This window comes from Fistularia commersonii, chromosome 5, assembly GCF_037954325.1.
Source record: "Fistularia commersonii isolate RoL2024-O1a breed Wild chromosome 5, RoL_Fcom_v1.0, whole genome shotgun sequence".
Taxonomy (NCBI): domain Eukaryota; kingdom Metazoa; phylum Chordata; class Actinopteri; order Syngnathiformes; family Fistulariidae; genus Fistularia; species Fistularia commersonii.
In genome coordinates, this window is record NC_141288.1 from 1,820,616 (window position 1) to 1,840,752 (window position 20,137).

At 50.0% G+C, this 20,137-nt stretch overlaps 1 protein-coding gene across 1 annotated transcript in view; it reads left to right on the forward strand.

Annotated features, from left to right (window-relative positions):
* The window catches only part of LOC147233766 (fatty acyl-CoA reductase 1), a 38,940-nt gene continuing 18,803 nt past the window's right edge, over nucleotides 1-20,137 (forward strand). Inside the window, exons 1-2 of the mRNA XM_086146332.1 lie at nucleotides 1-368; nucleotides 10,264-10,536. Coding sequence (XP_086002458.1) covers nucleotides 366-368; nucleotides 10,264-10,536 — 276 coding nt within the window. The 5' untranslated portion in view covers nucleotides 1-365. The remainder of the gene's footprint in view (nucleotides 369-10,263; nucleotides 10,537-20,137) is intronic.

Sequence of the window (20,137 nt, forward strand, 5' to 3'; positions counted from 1 at the left end):
TTTTTTTGAATGGAATCCGGCGTGACGGAGCGACGGAACGGCGTGTCCCGGCGGGGGTAGCGGAGGAAGGGGGAGGAAGAGGCGGAGGAGGAGGGGTGGAGGAGGAGGAGGAGGAGGCGGGGGGCCACGGGTGGGTCGACACGCCCTGCCCACTCCGTGTCTTCCAGCCGCGTCGCCGGAGAGTGTGTGTGTGTGTGTGTGTGTGGCCGCCGTAAAGAGCGCCAGGAGCCGGGGCCGATCCACCGGGAGGGGGCCGACACCGAGGCGGCCCGGGGGTGGAGGAGGAGGAGGCGGAGGAAGAGGAGTCCGCAGCCGCACCGCCCCGCAGACACAGCCGCGAACCGGAGGCATCCGACCGCGCCGTTATGGTAGGACCGCCCGCTCCTCGGCGGCGAAGCCGGGGATTGTGTGTTTTTTTTCCGGGGAGAGGGGGGCGGACGCGGCCGCTCCTTCTCCCCGCCGTCGGAGCATCTCTGGCGGGAGGTGCCGGATGGGGTGGTGGGGGTGGTGGGGTTGAGCATCCAGGCGGCCGCGGGTCGGATCACACCGTCGCTCGGTGGGAAGCTTCCCCGCGGATCGCGGTGTGTTTCGGGCGGAGGAGCGGCTGCGGCGGTCGGGGACGGCCGGGCGACGGGACCGGAGTGAACCGCAGTCAGCGTGGCGGGGCAGCCGGTAGACCGGAAGCGCGTTGTTCGGATTTCAAAATAAAAGCACGGAAGTTTCATTCGGACTAGCGAGGCGGGAGTTAGCCGTTACTTAGCATCGCGCTAGCATCGCCGCAACTGAGCAAGGATTTGTTTGAATTTGCGGTTAAATCTGCTTTGATTTTAAACAGTTTATCGCGTTTTGGTTTCTTTTTACCAAGACGCCGAGCACCTCCTGCTCTGATCCCGGCCTCCTCCCACCGTCTCCCGGCTGCTAGCTACCCGAAGCGAGGGGCTCCGGCGGAGCGCCTGTTTTTCATCGTTTTCCGAGTATTCGCTCCCATCTCTGTGCGGGAAAGACACGATGGAAAAAAGGGAAGAAAGGGGAAATGAAACAGTCCCTGCATCTCTTTCTTTTCCTCCCCCGGAGCGACTGTCCTGTCAAACCGGAAGTCGAATTGTCCCGAAGATGCAACGATGCTAGCTTGACTGCCGAATGTGCAGGCAGGGATTCGAGAAGCTCTGAGATTCTTGGTGACATCTGGAGGAGAAAGGCCTCTATGTGACTGTTTCACACTTATGGGCATTTAGTTTTTCAATAGTTTCTACTCAATCCTGTAAGGGTTTCTCAGCGTCGCTTTCAAGATGAGACGGCGCATGGAAAAGCGTGTGTGCGGAGGTGTGAGCACTGCTCGGGTTGTGGGATCGAAACTTGTTTTCAGTCTGGGTTGTGCACGCTGTAGCTTCCCTATTTTCAGGTTTCGAGATGCGTGTGAGGCTGCAGTCCTTGGAGGTTGACAGGAGGTCTGGAGGAGTTCATCCGGTAGCGTTTCTGTGCACAAATTCAATCGGCGTGTTCGGCGGTCGGGGCGCGCCCTGGTGTTTGTGTGTGGATCTCAACCGAGAAGAGCGCGGCGAGAGGAGGGTTCCAGGGCGTGAATAAACATTTTCGAGCTCTAACCGCCGGTGATGGTTGCAGCCTGCTGCCTGACTCATGGCTGGAGACACCGGGCTGCAGCCCTCTTTCCCCAAATCGGGCCCAACCTGGAACCCCAACCTCCTTCTTCTTCATGCCGTCAGGCTGAGCGTTTTGCCTTTTGCAAAGCGCTACAGAGAAATTGGGACGTGCGAATATCAATCAGCCGTCGTCCGCAGAAATGTGATTCGCGGTTGATTGTGGCACGCCGCCGCCGCCGCCACAGCAGCCACGTCTTCCACCCCCCCTCCTTTTGTGCGTCTGTCAGCCGAGGCGTGGATCCCGAACTCGAAAACGCGGTTTTAAAGCGAAGCGGGAAGTCGACGACAAGGCTGACCCTTTGACCGGACCGGTTTTTGACTCGCGCCATAACGTGAATTCCTGAGCGTCCGTGAAATGAAATGAGTGCGTATGACGCTGAAAGGTTGTTTCGGAGTGAAGTCAAGCGCCGGGCGTGCGATGTTTGACCACGACGAAACCGCAGATCTTTTCGTTGAGCTTTTAATTTCACAATCTTCTCGTGAACCTCCTCCTTTTCCTTTCGGCTGCTCCCTTCAGACGTCGCCGCAGCGAGTCGGCCTCCTCCGCGGCCTTAAATTAGCAACGTCTAGAACTAGTAGTATCTCCTCGTGGGGTTTGTGCGACTGAACCCGAGGTTGTTTCCTCCTGTGGGCCACCGAAACAGACAGGAAGTCGTTGCTCAACGCCGCCGTAGCGCGCGGTAACGGTCGCTTCTTTCGCCGCGAATTCCGCGCGAACAGTGTTTCGCTATCTCGCTAGTTTTTTTACGGCCATTAGCTGCCACTTGTGGGCACGAGGAAGCGCTCACATCTGTGGACGGCCAGGGGGTAAATGTTAAAAATAGTTCTGCTTTTTCTGAGGACGCACCTGCGGTCGTCGGCTCTCGGGGGAGGCACCCGATTGGTCCGAACCGAGCGAGCGCGCCGCTTCTGAAAGCACCTTCTGTTTACTTTCGGCGAAAAGCGGATTTATATCCCCTTCCGATTTCACAATAAACGGCGCTAAGCTAGTTGGGCTTGTTTTCCGAGGCAGTGGATCACGTCACTTAAACCGCCTATTTCTGTCACAACTGGAATTTAATAATGAGATGTTTGAGAAGCTGCTGAGATGTTTAAGAGCTATTTTTATCCTCAACTTTCTCCCGCTTCCTGTGCCTCGCCACACCCTTCCATACCACTTCCTGTGCGCGTGGCGTCACTTAACCGTCGCGTTTGGACGTTGCAGGGTTCTGCAACCTTGAGCGCGTCTTTGACACGAGTGCTTGGATAATAACGTGTCAGCCGAGGGTGATGGAGAGGATTTAAGGGGGCCGTAAGGAGGAATCGGGGGCGGCGCCGGCGAGTAAAACCACCACGGCGTCCTTGAAACCTCCTTTCGAAATGATGTCATCTGAAAAACGCGGGGTTCGTAGCGTCCCGCCCGTTCGCCGATTTGGTACATTTAGGTGAGATGTTCTGGTTGTGATGTAAAGTCTTAACTCTTAAATCCAGAGACACACTTATCAAATGAGATGTTCCATGGAGGTTGAACTTCCTGTGTGAGGCCCTCCGTTATAACCGCATCTAGTTTTCGTTATCACGCCGCCGGAGCTGATCGTTTCCTGCCCCCTCCCACGTTTCACCTCCTCAGACGTAACGGGAGACGGCGGCCATTTTTAGCTCCCCATTCAAAAAAAAAAAAAAAAAGGATTACGCCAAAAAGGGAATCCCGTCGCATTAATATCTTCCTAATCTGATGCGCGAAACGGGAAATAATCTGCCGACTCCTTCCGCGTTTCGCCTGGTGTTTCAACGTGGCGTCTAAGCTCCGTAGTTCGGAGATGCTCGAATGGCACGAACCGGTTAACGCCGGAACGCTTGTCACGACTAATAAACCCGCCCGGCAGCGAGTCGCTACCAGAATGTAACGGTAATCCATTCGCCTCGGACTCCTGACGACCGGCGGACGCGTTTCCGTCCAGGCGAAGAAGGAGGTTCTTCGTTTCGCCGCGTCACGATATGCGATCGGAACGAGAAGGAAGCAGCCGGTTCGGCTTTTAAAAACAGAAGCTCGCTTTCGGCCGGACTTCCCGTTGGTGCCTCGGCAGGTTTGTTATCGAGGAAGACCTGTGACATAGAGTTACGTTGTGTTTTACATAAAAAGACATCAAGATCGGGAAAGTCCTGGTCAAGTGGTACTTTTAACATTTCAGTCGGGAAAAAAAATCGGTCTTCCTCCTTCCCCGCAGAGCTCCCGCCCTGCTTGTTTTTTTTTTTTTTTTACTTCCTCCGATTGTTCCCAAATTCCAGCGTGGGAAGTTTCGCGGCGTGGAATTTCTCGGGGAGTGAGTTGGTCAGGCCTGCAGCGAAACTCCCTCATCTGGGCCCGAGCCAGGTGGAAAGTGACACCCGGAACGGAGAGGCTGCTGGTGTAATTACAGAATCCCGTCGCACAGGCAGCGGGAATGCAACCCCACACACACACACACACACACACACACGTGTGATGGCCCGTGGACATGCTTCTGGACGCCGTGCGCGGATCGGAAGCAGGGAAAAGAAAGTCAAATGAGACCTGCGGCTTAAATCCTGCAACCCGCCGGCTAAGATAATTAATCCTAATGAGATTAGCCTTTAGCCGCCTCAGACGGACACAAAGACGGGGGGCGACCTGTGTTTGAACAGAAACTCAGTAGAGCTGGAAAAGATGGTTTCTGCTGATTTTATGCTTAAAACCCAAAGAGCAGGTACCGCTCTGTCGGGTCACGGCCGCTTCACACAGCCATCCCTTCTGATTCCGGTGTAATTCGATCCGGAAGTGTGTTGTTTTTTTTTTTTTTTTTTTTTCATATCTTAAATGAATTTTCTCTTTTTAAAACAAACCAATTCTCTCCAACCTCACCCCGAAACTCACAAAATAAGGATATTAATCGTGAAAAACCCTGGATATTAATAATGTGAGGGACATCAAAAAGAAAAATGATGGTTATTGTAAACTTGTAGTGTTTCAATATGAAGAACTTTCTCTTTTCTGACAACTCGGGTTTTAAATCACTATATATAGAGCTCGCCTTCTCGATGCATTGCGTCGCTATTCACATGCTCTCGGTCGCACGTTTTAAGGCCCATGATGACAAAAGTATAAAATTATGAAATAGGAACGTGATTTTCGCGTTCTCGTATTTGTGTAATGACGTTTTTTTTTTTCGTATTTCAAGGATAAAATGTGCTCAAACGGCGCCCGGTATCTTAAGGGACCACTGTATCGGTTTCTAATCCCGATCAGATGTTCTTCTCGCGTGCTGCGACTTATAAAATGACCAAGTCAAAATGATCTACCAACAAAAATAATGCTAAAAATTTTTTATCCATACAACCTATGTTGATGTACCTCACATAACATCATGAGCTGATTTTGCACAACACAAAATAATGATGTACATTTTTTGTCATGACCCACGTTCACTCTGATGACACACTGAATTCAATCATCCAGGGACGCATTGTCTGGAAAATAACAGTAGTTTGAAGTTTGTTGTGTGAAAAGTGACTGCTGTCTGGACAACTGGGGATTTTAGTTCCTTTCTCTTTCTCAGCTCGCTTTTCGGCGGGATGTCCTTGTCGTATTTTCCACGAACGGTCCGAAAACGCCCCTCCGCATTACCCTTCTTTGGTATTGCGATGTTAGACCGGCGATGTATGAAAGTGATAAGTTTTTGTCTTTTATACCCTTTCTTAAGTTTAAGAGAAAAAAAAAAACGAGGGCTAAAAATCGGAGGTAGCTTTTTTTCTGCACTTTGGGCCAAAAAAAAAAAAAAAACAGGTGTCGTCTGACTGGCTGACCTGTATATCAATCAAGTGACGGGGTGGACGATAGGCTGACGTCTTTTTTTTATTAATGTCATGTGATCTACTGGCATCCCTGGGTCAGACCCAATCCATCCGCATGTCGGTACATTCAGCTCCTCGCCGCCGCCGCCGCCGCCTTCGTGTCGCTGCATTTTCGCCTCTTTACGTTTTTTCCGGCCCTCCCCGTCTTGTTTTCGCCCGTCCACGGCGGCCCGGGCCGGCGTGCAGCTGCGGAACTCGGTTTCCGCCTGCGTCTCCGGCGGCGCTCGGCTGACCCACTAATGGAGGGGTTGTGCGAGGAAACGCTGGAGGCGAGCAGAAGGGCTGCAGAGCTGCGGCGGGAAACAAGCGGCCGCTGACAAACGGCACTGGACCTCCTGGGGAGGGAAGCTTGGCGGAGGAGGTGGGGGCGGCGGGGACGGAAACCTGAAAGTGTTGCGGTTTTAAAAGCATACGAGTCATCGAAGCGCCGCCGGTGACGCTTTTTTTGGGTCAAGGTGGCCTCCGAACCTCGGGGAGGCCGGTTCTTTTCCTTCCCCGAGTCGTAACACTAGACGGCAAACGGAAAGTCGCCTTATTCATCAGCGGTGACACATCAAGGAGAGCGCCGTCAGAAATAGTCGGGAAGACGTGTCGGGAAAGGACGCGGCTTGTCTGTTGAGGTTGGAAACATGTCGGAAGCCGAAACTGCGTTACGGCATTTTAGGATCTCCGACCTGAAGGCGACTGTTGACCCCGATTTGTTTCGGTCAGCCTTACAAGAGGACACAATCCCAAATAAAACAGGTAGCGTAGAAAAGGTAGATGTTCTTCAACTCCGTGGGCTTTCGTCTGGTTCCGAGCTCCGTCCTCCCTCCGGCACGGTTGTCCTTCTTCATCCGTCTTGTCTTTTGCCCCACGAGTCGGCGTGTCCTTTCTTGGAAAACTAAATATAAATTTCGTCCCCGCGGGGACTGGACGCCACGTTTATTTTTAGGATCTCGTCTTAGTCATAAGTCTGACTTTAATCTGCTAATTCTGGAGATTAATCCTGGAGATCAAAGCGGTTTTACTTTTTTCAGCTGTTTTTCAATGAAATGCTACGAGTCTTGGGGTGGAAGATCCTGAAAGATGGCAACAATACTGAGGAGAAGAAGAAGAAGCAATATTAAAAGCAATTTGAGCGTGGAGAACCTGAAGGCGACGGATGGAGCTCTTGCCGATCGCCCCAAATCAAAATCTTGGAGACGTCAAGAAAATCCTCATCTTTTCTTGGATGAGGATACCTTGGAGCTACGTTCCAGCTCCTCGCAAGGAGGCAAGCGCTGACAACACCTGCAAAAAGAAGAGACGGGAAGGAACTCTTGAAAAAGGAAAGCTAAGGGCTAGCGGCTAAGTCGGAAGGGAAGTAAGGGAAGGGAAGGGACCACAAGTAAGCCTCCGACCTGCAGGAGAACGCGGCGGTTTTTATCTGAAAATCCCGGACCCGCTGTTTCCATGTTCAGCACTACATGTTTTTAGCTGCAGTCGTATTTCCATTGTCAGCCGTTAATCCGTAGTGACTTCCACCCTCCCGTCCCCTCCGTCCCTCACCCACCCGCTCTTGTCCTCATGTCCACAGGGAATCAGTGTTGTTCTCTGAAGCACAGAGCTGGAATGTCAGGGGGCCTCAGGAGACGACATTGACTGTGACCTGTTTTTGTTTTGTTTTGGTTTGCGCCTCCCCACCCCCACCCCTGCGCGTGCACAGATTAGCAAATCTCCATTTATATACACGTTGGTATAGAAAGGTTGGAAATAATCTCGGGTCGGTCGTCAGGCTTCGCTTTGAACTGGCTTTCTTTGGCGGCAATCCGGATTTTAATGCCTTTTGACGGCACTTCTTCTTCAACGCTTCCGTGACTTAGCGTTGTGCGAGTCAGCAAAAGATCGTCTTTTTCATCCGTTTGTGTTCGGTCATCAAAACGGGAGGCGGCGCGACGATCCTCCCTGTTCTTGCCATGTGCAGGTGGGTCGTTGTCGCGGTAACCATTTGTCCGAAGGTGGCGTGAGGGGGGGGGGGGGGGGGCAAAGTCCAGAACTGTAAAATTCTATCCGCACACGGAAGCCGTCAAATTAGCTCATAGTGCAGCTTCTGCCGGCCAGATTTCCTCGTGACGATTGTCCTTTACGGCCGCAATTGGTCAAATATTTACTTTTGCTCCAAATGTTCAAAAAAAAATAACCAAAAACAAAAATCAAGATTTTTTTTCTAAATCCCGCCAAGCACCGCTCTTTGATTGGCCTGTTCATGCTGCGCTTTGTTAGACTCAACCAACCCGTCCTCCACTTGGATTATCAATAAACACCAGAGAAGAAGACAACGGAGAAGAGCGGTGTTTATTTATTGGAGGAAGGGACGTCCCCTTCCAGCGGATTATCCAATGAGGGGGCGTCATTTCGAACCTGCGCCATCAGTTTCTCCCTGAATACACTCAATTATTTGTGTACTTCCTGTTTCCTGCATGCCGATCTTTGGTCCGCACCTCCTCTGCCACCTCCCAACCTCAAACCAACCATCTCACCAGAGTTCCCCTGGACGCAAACCGAGATCGGTCTCCTCAAGCGCACCATCAGCCATCCGGGCAACTCGAGAAAATATATCATAAATATTTAATTGAAGAATTTTTTCATTTGTGTAAATTCCTTTTTTAACTTGAAGTTCTAAGTTGGGAGATTATTGTGATCTTGAAATATTAAATAAAATTATATTTATCATTTTTCGACGCTCAAAATGAACGTCACGCTGGCGGAAGCCGGTAAAGTCCCGATTTGCAGATGCTGTGCGCAGAAGTTCAGTTCAGTCCCATAAACCAAGTAAAATAAATATTTATGAAGATATTTTGCAAATATTTATTTTTTATTGTTTACTGACAGTGATTTTTTTTCCCGATTTATTTTTAAAATTCAGGTCAAGGCTCCGCTAAACGCTCCGAAAGCCCAAAGCTCAAAATGAGTTCATTACATAAATAAAATGTAATTGTCTCCGTAATACTTTGTGAATTTCAGAAGCAACACACGACGCACTTGTTTATACAAAGTGTAAAGGTAACAAAAAGCAATATATACAGTGGTACCTTTATTTTAGACGTCAAAAAGTAATTGCGGCTCCCGGTGTTTTCTTTTCCGATGGTCCGAATGGCTCTTTGGGTGTTACGGGTTGCCGACCCCTGCCTTAAACATTTGATATTGGTCAGATGGGACAAACAAAAGGGGAAGTACAACTGTGTTGCGCCCCGTCCACCACCCCAACTCCCTAAAACGAGACTTTTGAGTGTGTAAAACAACCAGGATGGCGAGGGTTTGGTCCCCTCGCCCCTGATGTATTCGGGACTCGGGGGAAATTTTGGCCGCCTGCCACGGCCGACGCAGCGGAACACTGCTCCTGATTTATAGTATCGAGTTGGCCCAAATAAGTCGACACAGTCCATTAGTGTAGGGATTGATCTAATTAAGTTACTTTGGGGACGAGGGAGACTGGAAATCCCGAAAGGCATCAGAAATCATTGGAGCGGCGACAGGAAGGGCGAGTGTAGGTCGTGTTATCTTGGGTAAATACGCATCGGTTGAAACAGGTGGGCGCGTTTTTTGTTTTTTTTTTTTTTTGGTCCGTTCTGGCCCGTGACTTCAGCGTCTTCAGCTGCGATTCCAGATAATGCGGGCGAGTCCGGCGTCGTCGCCCCGCGCCTTGCTCGACGCCGCCGAGAGATGGATCGCTGCTTTCTGCATGTGTGTGCAGGCCTCGCGTCGCTGTGCACCACGGGACACCTGCCAAAGCCCTAACAAACAATTATCTCACTCCGTGTGTGTGTGTGTGTGTGTGTTAGTATGCAACTGCCAAACAGAAGAGGGCCTATCGCGCTCCAGCTGTGTGCCCGCGGCGAAACAGGGAGCGGACTTTAACACTGGCGCGTTTTACCAAGCGATTCCTCCGTGCTGCTGCCACAGGAATACATTTAGATAAAGGAGGTTGCATTATTATTATTATTATTATTATGCATGCCATTAAGTTTAATCTACCATATTGACCCCGGCAATACTGAGAGCAGACGTGCTAGAACTCCTAATATTTACGGTATTTGTTATTCGTGATGTTGCAACAGCTGTTTTTGGGATGATTAAACATCTCCATGTCTTCTCGCACTCGGGGAGGGGTTGGATGGATGGGCTGAAACCGCCTTGTGACTCGCCCCTTTGGTTTCCTGAAGTCGGTCGGAAGCGCGGAGGTGCGGGCGGCGCCGAGCCCCGACATCGTAAACTCATCGCCCGATCGGCACCGGGTGTCGGTTTCGGATTTTTTTTGTCGCTCCTTTAAGTTTCCCGTCCTGCACTTGTATGTCCGTAGCGCGAGGAGTAACCGAATCCCGGCCGGGATCTGTGAGCCGCGGTTAGGATTAGATTTCTGGACGGCGTGATATCAATTCGCCGGTCGATGCGTCCGACGGGCCGAACTGACGGAGTGGATTTAGCGGTCCGACGGCGCGGACGCTCTTCAAATGTCAGCTGCCGCCTGATCCACCGAAGGCACACCGACCCTTTGCGCTCATCAAGTCGAACTCCACCTGCTTCCCCTCGTGAATATTTATGACTTGCATGTCGGGTTCCATCCCGTCTCCGGCGTCCTGAAGGTCAGCACGGCGATAACAAGGAGATTAGACCTTACGTGTTTGTGTTTTCACCGCCAGAATGTGTAGAGCTGAGGAGGTCTAAAAGCACCCGGTTGAACTTCTGCCTGATAACCATGTAAAGGTTGTTGCATGGACTTTCCCCTCTGCAGGAGCTGTGTGAAGGCCAAGATCCGGAGGTGTTGGGGGAGAAGGCTGAAGACGAGGAGACCAGGCTGATGGACGTCAATGGCGGCGCGGCGTCCGTGGCGGAGTACTACGCCGGCAAGAACGTGCTGATCACCGGAGCGACGGGCTTCATGGGGAAAGTTCTGGTGGAGAAGCTGCTGAGGTCCTGCCCGGAGGTCAAAGCCCTCTACATCCTGGTCAGACCCAAAGCTGGGCAGTCCATGCAGCAGAGGGTCAGCGAAATGATGAAGTGCAAGGTAGGAACTACCGCTTTGGCAACTGCAGAACCTTCATCGCACTACATGTTTGGACACTCTTTATGACCTGACGGTGAAGGTGAGAGAAACCATGTTGTCTTGTTTGGACGGCGTGAGGAAAAGACAGGAAGTGGAGGTTCTCTTTGGGAGTGGAGACATCTGAGGGATCTGAGGTTCATGGAGATCTGGGTAAAGGGATGCTGAGGTTGGAAGACCAGAGAAGAGCAGCTTTGTGGAGTTTGTGAAAGAGGACATCAAGTTTTTTTGGGGCGAGAGAAGAGAATACAGAGGAGGAGGTTAGATGGAGGCAGATGATTGGCAATTGTGACCCTTGAAGGGAGAAGAAAACCTTCTTGTTGGTCACAGGGCGCCTCTTTTCTATCGATATATCAGAAGATTCTTGACAGCTGAAGGAATTTGTTACTATACTTGAGAACCCATGATTCGTTACTTATTGAAACCAACGTTTGATGAGGTGACTGACAGCGCAGGTATGCAACCTTGCCTTGCCCTCAGCGTGCACGTCAGTGTGTGTGTGTGTGTGTGTGTGTGTGTGTGTCCAAAACACAGTTGTTCCTCTTGGAACATTTCGTAATTATGTTGACAAAACCCAGCGCAGCAGACTGGCGAAGCATCCAAAGACTACATTTGGGCGACGAAGGCGAGGTATTCGTCGCTTCCGTTGGACTCTTGTGCCGATATATATGTTTTTTTTTTTTTTTTGGTTTCCTTTTCGTGACGTTTTCTGTCAGCACATCCGTGGCGAAACACTCACAACCCGCGTTTTCTCGGTCCTTGTGGCAAGAAACGCAGCTAAAGGAAGGCTGGGGACGGTTGAGGAGCAAGTTCATACTCCAAACGCGTGGAGTCAGCGGCGCAAAAGCATGACTCGGCAAAAACCGTCCCGAACCGTGTTGGGTTTAATGAGGACCGAGGGATTTGACAGCTGATGGGTATTGACGTGCCGGGGAAGCAGCTGCCGTCTGCCCGCGTTCCTCCCCGCTTTGGATGCTGTTGGCCTCAAACTGTCAGTGCAACCGAAAACAAAAAGAGCATTATCTTTCTTCTGCCTCCCGTCTGGCTCTTAATATCTTCGCCGTTGTCATCCAGGCTCGCCTCTGCATTTGTTTTGCCGAGCTCACTTCTGCCACAGCGGCGCCCCGAGTACAAGAAATTAGCTCTTTAGATTAGCCCGGTGCTTAGCGGTTGACTTATTGTCACCCCAACCTCGCAACCGTAAACCTCCCGCCAGTTTGGGAACAAAATCCAGTCGTTTCCGGTCTGGTCAGAAGCTCCTCTATTTTAAAAATACCGTGAAACCCATCTTCAGCTCGACGCGTGCTAGCTAAATTGTAAACAACGGGGTCCCGTAAGTGAGTTAGCGCGATTTCATACTAGATGTCCGGGAGCAGGAACCCGGAGAAGTCGCAGGCTTGCTATACCGCGAGCAGTATATTCAGCTTTAACTTCGTTACACTCCCAGTTTATGTTCCTGAGTCCGGAGCGTTCGGGGAATCGCTTCACGAGTTCATAAATTTCCGTGTTTGTTATTTTATTTCCCGTTCGCTGTGCTTTCTCAAAAGTCCCAGTGACTCACCGCAAGCCTAATGTGTCCGTGGAGGCGGCACGATAGTAAATACAAGAGAAGGTTCTGGAAATTCCGTGTACTTCTACTGCTCCGGGAGGAGGAGGAGGAGGAGGAGACAGTAACCTTACATTTGCCCGGTCGCCATGTTACCGAGGGGTGGATCTCAGTGTTTCCATCCTTCCAGCTGGTGGGCCGCTTCCCCTCCAGCTTCCCCCTTCCTCTTTCCATCGAGCTAATTGCTGGGCTGACGAACCTCCGCAGCAAATCCGGTGGTTCCTTTTCCGTCGCGCTTTCGATACATCGGCCGGTACTTTGACTCCATCCCGGCTCTCCGAGCCTCCTGGCTAGCGTACAAAAATCTGTTTTGCTCCTTCGCCCATTCCTAATCAGGCAATTAGCCTACGTCGTCTTGACACGTCAACGGGTAATTTATCGTCTCTCGGCGGTTGCGTTGGACGGATCGCTGTCCGGACGCTCTCCCGTGCTTTGCCAAGTCGAAGCGATGACATTATATTTCCATGACCAGGCACGGAGTACCTAATTGGTATTCATGGGAGTCCTCAGCTCGGTATTATTCCAAACTGTGACAATTAATGAAGGGGAACAGTGGCTTCGCCTCTCGAGCAGCTTCCCCTCTCATCCTCCTCAGGCCGGTATCTTTCTTATCACCTGTTGCTAGGTAACGACCAGAGATCGGTCCCGCTGTTTTTCAGAGGAGGTAGTCATGGGAGGCTAACCCCGAGCAGGTGGAGGGCAGCCAACGTCTCTCGCCGTCTGCCCAGCGTTCGCTTTCGGACACTCCGGAGGCCACCCGGTTGATGTTTCCGAAGACTTTCAGACTTTCTAGCGGCGCCGGGCGCCGAAAAGGCACGTCGGGCGCTTCCGGTACCATCCGGTTTACCGTCCTGTGCTGTTTCTTCGGGGCGGCATCTTCGCGCTACAGTGTCCGCAGAGGTGGAGGACGGAATTTCGTGGTGGGATGTTTGGATTTCCCGGAATCTGCACGGCGACGCATCCAGCGTTATCGCTGTAGGTCGACGGGCGGATGTCGTCGCCGCGGCAGCTCGGCCGCAGAGGGATTTCTCCTTCAGGAAATGCGTAGTCCTGCCTGAGAAAGGGCAATGCCCACGCCGCGGGTTGACTCAAAGAATATTATTCATGACTGTATCGTCATCATAATCCCGGTCTGTACTAAAGTAACGTAATGAATCACCGAAGGTCGCACATTACAGAAGGTAAAAGCGGCACCTTGGAATAAAAAACGATAACCGCGGATGCAGCGATCAGCTTCTATCGTTTTGAAGGCGAGAGGCATAAGCGTAATATCAAAACTGTGATAGATTCATGTTACATATACAAGATGGGGCAACTCAAGGCGGATCTGATTTCCTGTTAGAACATGAAAGCTGAGCAGCGGAGAACCTCGCTCTGTTACGGGAAGGGATAGCGTTTCCTACTGGAAGATGATTTCAGACCGCGATACAAAAACCTGTTTTCACAAGACCAAAATAGCAGTCGTCCCGCCGGATTTGAATTCAGAGCTACGTCGGAGCGCCTCGGACGAGCGCCACTTTCAGTCAGCGTTCGCCAAGTTTGTCCAAAAGTGTCACCGAAGGGATCGGAGCTGCTAAAGCAGTTGGCGAACACTTTTACCCTTCGAGGAAACGCCCGCCACTTCGCCACGTCGGTCGGTTTTCCTTCCTTGCTAGCCAGTCGAGCTACGGTAAAGGTTTTCGCACAAACACCAGAACAACCTCGGTGCCCGGAGCCGGCGCAGGACTACTCGTCCCTTCTCCGTCTTGGGTCATACGGAGTACCGTTGGACATTTTGAGGGATGTTGATGCGCAACCGTCCACTATCGTTCTCAACCTGTAAAAGCCAGCCCTCCTCTTCACGTTCCAGACACAGCAGAAGTGAAGTTCTGACCACCAGGGCGGTTGAGGTCTTCTTCCGTCCCCCTTCTTCTGATCCGCCACAGATGACATGCTGTCAGCGCGCACTCAACTGATTTATGGTCCGCCCGGCCTGGAAGACAGAGGCGGGGGAGGGTTTTCTGTGTTTTCAGGACGCACTCAGACATCTATCACAACAAACCCCGCCGGGGTTACAAATGACTCCGCGTCAAGTTCGTCCGCAGGCGGTCGTCACGACGACAATGAAAAGCATTCTTCACCTCGGCGGAACGCCGTATGCAGATACCGGGTCCTCGGCGAGGGTGACAGTCGTGCCGAGCGCTGACACAAAAATCATCCATTAGAGAAAAGGATACCGTGCGTTTCTGGACGCTCAGGTAATAAATCTTTGAGGTCGGCAGACGTCGGATTGAGTCGTGGCTCCCTCCCTGTGCTTTCCCCGGATCAGATGTCCCTTTTTTTTTTTGGGACCTGAAAGATTCGGTATATCGACCCCTAGATGATTAAAAGCGGTACAATTTGAGGCCACATAAATGCACAGCTGCACAGCAGCAGCTTTATAATGAGTTTTACGATTATGTAATCATTTGGGGCGGCACAGCAGTGAGAGCGTCCGCCTCTAAGCAAGAAGTTCCCTGCTTGGGAACCCTTCTGTGTGGAGTCTACATGTTCTCCCCGGGTCTACATTGGGTTTCTCCAGGTTCTCCACACAGTCCAGAAACATGCAAGAGACCCTCAGTTGTCCCGACATCTGGTTGTACATCTATCGGTGGCCAGCGATTGATCCAGGGGGAACCCCGCCTCTTGCCCAATGACAGCCGACTCCAGCCCCTTTAGGGTACCCTGTGTAGATACTGTGAATCCCATGTGGCATGTCAGTACCTCCTCCTTCCCCTTAACTTTAGACCCTTCAGATAATCACAGTGTGGTACCGCCGCCCTTCCCCCCTTCCTCCACCCCCTGCGTTCTTTATCGCCGCGTGATCCAGTGTTAACTACGGCGTTACATCGATATCCTCCCGTTCGCATTCAGAGCCAGGTGACCTTTTCAGACACTGAAATATTCATGATGTATCGATTCCTCCGCTTGCACTTGTTGGTGACAAGCGGGGCGACGTCCGACGCGATGCTCGCTTCTTACTTCTCTTCTGCTGTTTGGCTCGGCAGACGACGAGGCAGGCGATGTTCCTAAGAGTCCTCCCCGGAGAGCGGGACAAGCGGGGACCGATGCCTTTTTGTATAATTAGGCCGCAAATTATCTGAGTTTATGAAACAAATTAGCACTTTGAGTGTGAAGTCAGGAAATCGGAGCAGCCATGCGTGGTGAGGACTCCCTGCCTCTGCATCCCTGCGCCTTCCTTGACTAGATGCTAGTCAAGGAAGGGCCAAGAGGCAGAAGTTCCTGTTCACTTTCCTGAAAAATGAATTTAAAAAGACAGCCGGTTTTATGATACTGTTCAGAGATAAGTGTGTGGACTCTCGGAGAGGCGTCCCGCCACTCAGGGGGGGAACGGATCCATAAGGTACCGGATCCTGGTGTTGGAACTCTTACCAGACGGCATCGGGTATGTCTGCGCTGTTCTCACGCGAATTCAGTACATCAGGCGGGATCTTGGAACTCCTGACACGACCGATTAGCGTCAATCGTGCCTGATGGTTTTGACAGGCTCGCCCGAAGTCCATTATCATCTCTTTGTTTCTGTCACCGTTGATTTACACGTTCTCTTCCAGCCTATCAGCCGCCCCGCCCGGACCGTGTGAACAGCAAGCTGTCTGAGACATTTCACCGGGGTGTTGTCCGCAATCCTGGCAGTTTCGAAACGGCACAAAAGACTCGTAGCTTGTTAACAAACCACCACCCCTTACATGCTTCGCAGACGGAGAATTTCCACGACATGAGGAATGGCAATTTTTGTTCATGACTCAAAGGCACAGACCTGTTTTTAAAACGAGAAGAGAAGCCAGGAGCTCCAAAGGTCAGGGAGGCTCTCACGAGTTGTCGTGGTGAATCGGGGGGAAATTACCTTTGCGATTTTGTGCTTGTGTTGAATTCAAAAGTGAAAAGCCTTGATTTGAGGTTGTCCGACGAAGCACTGACTCCAACAAATGTTGCTCCATTGTACAAAAGGTGGAGTACTGAAGTCGCAGAACAGGGTTGTCATTCCCGGTGTTTTTAGAGAGGTGGAGTGAGCTGGATGTCCTGAATTTTGTTGGCCACTTGTGCTTCGCTGGAAAACAGCTTGTCGCGACAGCTCCAAATGGTTAGCAAGGGGTCGGCGACCTTTAACACCCAAAGAGCCATTTGGACCCGGTTTCTAGCCGCAATTACTTTTTGACGTCTAAAATAAAGGTACCACTGCGTATATTGCTTTTTCTTACCTTTACGCTTTATATAAACAACTATATTTTGCTCACCTGGGGTTGAAAGTCTCGACAAATTGATGGCGTTGTGGCGGGTAGACCAGCTTCCGCGAGGGTGATGTTTATTTTAAAGTCCTATTGCCGACATTTTTTTGTTTTTTTTGCATTTTCTTGAAGAAAATATATATGGGTCGAAAATGACCCATGACACCATAGATGTTACTATAGTAATTAATTTTAAAATGAAAAAAATAAATCAACAAATTCATTTCAGAGATGTGTTCTATGCCCCTTACTAATATTCTGGTAACACAACATCCTTTAATTTATTTATATTAATCTCTTGAGGTTAATTTTTCTGTTTTTTATTGAAATCGAGAGGTATACTAATAACAATAAAAAGGCCCGGGGAACCACAACAAAAATTTTTAAACCCAATATTTTCATGGATGAGGAAGCCTAACAAGGTAACCAAGAGATGAGAAAAAAAATTGGAATTTAAGTTTTTATTTTTAGTGTATTTTAAAGCTGATTTAAGACACGGGTCGAAACCGACCCGTTAACACCGGGGATGCTACCAGAAAACTAACACAGGGGGAGGGTTAAGCGTTGAAAAATAATGAATGTAATTCTAACATGTCAAGATCGCAATAATCTTCCAATTTAGAGCTAAAATAAAAAAGGAACTAACAAAAATAAAATACACTTCAATCAAATATGGCACTCGGAGCCGCGGGTCGCCGACCCCCGAGTTAGCATAACAAGCCGAGCCAATGACAATGGATACGTCTCGGAATGGCGCTCTGACGCTCTGAAAGCGAGCGCATCAAACCGGTGAACCCCCGGTATATTTAGAAGAAAATGTGCACAGGGCAGGGTTTCGTCCCGCTATAAATCTTTGATGTTGAACATCCGCAAGCGAGGAGAACACAGTGTTACTTATTTTAGAATACATTCCCAGCAGATGTCCAGACAAGTGGTCAGATGTGGCTCCGGTTACTGGCCGCGATTCAGTGGCCCGAGAAGGTCTTGTTTTGTGTGACGTCGCGTGACGTTTTCTCAGGCGATTTTTTTTTTTTTTTTTTTTTAGTCGCGCAAGTCGGTACGTGTGCACGAGCTTCCGTACCAGAAGTAAAAGAACAGTTAAAAAGCGGTATTGAAGGTTCGGCGCGTCCTACATTTTGGCCGATATGTGAACAGGTACCTGTGCATGCTTTCTGTTGCTGTGGTTGTTGAGTCCACTAGAGGAAAGTACCGTGTTCACTTACGAGTTCCGTGCTCCGTTTCAGGCGATAGCAAAAATACCAATGATATATTTTACAAAAGAGACGGCACAGTAGAAGGGGACGGCTTGTAAAAACTTGCCAGCGTGAGGACAGAGAATTCCTCTCCCCTGTTATACTGACGCCATGTTGTCTTCTTCCACCCGTTTGGCTACGAGTTCCTGAAGAAATGAGCGCAGAGGACGGGCGGAGGGCGCCGTCCGAAAGAGGATTTAACGTGAGCTTAAATGAGCTCTTTCAAAGTCATCGGGTTAAAACGACGATCGTCCATTCGTAGTTTGTCGCCACTGTCCTGATGTGGCCTCGCAGGTTGGGTCTCATGTAATTCACCGTGGTGAATGCTCTTTGTTTTTGCCTGTTTGCTCTGAGAGAAACTAGATAAAGTGTTCCTGGGGTAGGCATGAGGTCACCCGTCTGCAAGGCTGGAATGCGATGCCACCGGCATACAGAACTCCAAGCCCTGAAATTCTACATTTGCTGTCACTCTAAACCTTATTACTCTGCACATATTGATCTTTTCAATTGAGTTGTGTACACTGATAGCCTGGAGCCAGACATGAGAGGACCTCCATATTCATTAGATTGCTTTGATGAGCTGTCCCTTGCAATCCCAGATCAGTCCCCCGAGCCCACAAGAAGTTGTTCGGATAGTATCTACCTTTTTCTCGCCTTTCAAAAAGTGACACGTTTGCGTGACGAAGGGGAACTCGGCCTCAATTTGTTGTCTTTTCGCAGCATTATGAGCTCAGATTTTCATGTAACTGAGCGCAAGGGTGTACCTGTCGGTGTTTTTCCGGTCTTGTGTACCAGGAGTTTGCCGTTGGGACCCCTTATTCACCTCCCGTATTTTTCGCAACTTAAAATCCTTACATTTTCTCAAAAATCAGCCATGCGCCTTAGAATCTTGTTGTGCTTGCCGACCTCAAACCAGTTTTAGGTGAGACACTCCGCTCAAAAATCTGTCAAAACGTTCCAGTGCGACGTTTGTAAGCAGCGAAGCCGCTACGCTCGATTGATTGTCGGACAACTAGCTATGTTGCGCTGGAATACAACGTTGTTCCAACTTCACGCTAACTTCACGTGTCCACTATCGCTAGCCACCATAAACCAACCAGAGAACAGTACGTAGTATTTTTACCTCCGGTACGTCCTGTGCTTCAACATATTACTGTACATTTGTTTGTATGGGGACCCCAAAAATGCCACCTGTCAAGAGACTTGCTCTACATGTTCGACTACACTGACTGTTTTATTCCACTTTATATACGGTATGTTTTATCATGAGCCTTATAACGTGGTGCGCCTTATGTATGAAAACAGACCAGTTCATTGATATTGCGCCTTATAATGCAGTGCGCCTTATGGTCCGCAAAATACGGTACCTTTCACGACCCTGTGCCGCTCTCAAAAAAGAACTTTTTGCAGTTCCTAGAACTTTTTCGGGTACAAGGTAATTTTGGTAATCCATTGGAGCAGCACTAGAACCTGGGACCATGGACCTCGGTTCCTAAAGCCATCTTAGCTTTACACTGAATCAGGATCTGTCTACAGTTCCATAGGACTCATATGATGTAGAATCAGAATCGGAGAAAGAGCTATCGAAGTAACTCGGTGTTTGTTGGGACTCCTAAGCCACGTTCAATACCAGATACTTCCTGTGAATAGTGATAGTGTGGACCATTTTTAAGAAACTATTGTGGTCACTGGTCACCTGTTTTTTTTATTGTTTTTTTTATGGACAGAAGCAGCAAGAAACGTTGTGACAAAGAGGTCCAAGTTCTTCTGGCTTGACACTCCTCAGAGGGGTTTCCAGGGCTCACAGAGGAACGTCAAAATTTTGTCCAAAATAAGTCCTGAGTTAGCTAACGGTGAGAGGGGTTCTTCACACGAAGAAGATAAAAACACTCCAACTCCATGGTAATATTCCACAAACGCTGTGGCAGCTTCACCTCCATGTTTTCCATGTGCTCTTCCTCTTCTACATCTTCGGTGATTACTTTTGGAGCGTGGAGCACATCACAGATCCCCTCCTGCCTGTGGAAATTCAAAACGAGGAGGTTCCAGTGGAGGAGGCTCATATCCAGGAGCTGGACATTTGAAGACGCTAACTAGCGGCTAACAGTTGTTTGTTTTGGTTATTAACATTTATTTACCTTGGGGATATTCCCTTCAGACACCAGCTTACATCATGTTTTCTTTCACTCCATCCATAAATCTCCTCTTCGGTCATCCGCTTCCTCATTTATTTCACGCCGTGGGCAATAGAGTCTGCTCTTTTTTTTTTTTTAGCTAGCGTCCCGTGGCTAAGGTTCACCTCTCTCCAGAGAGCTCTCTCTTGTTTAATCTGTTTTTACGCCAGCGCAGAGCGCCGGCGACACGCATTGATTGACAACGGGGCGAAGAGGGATGGAGATTAACTCCTTTTCTCTTTAGCGCCGACAGCCCCCCCCCCCCAC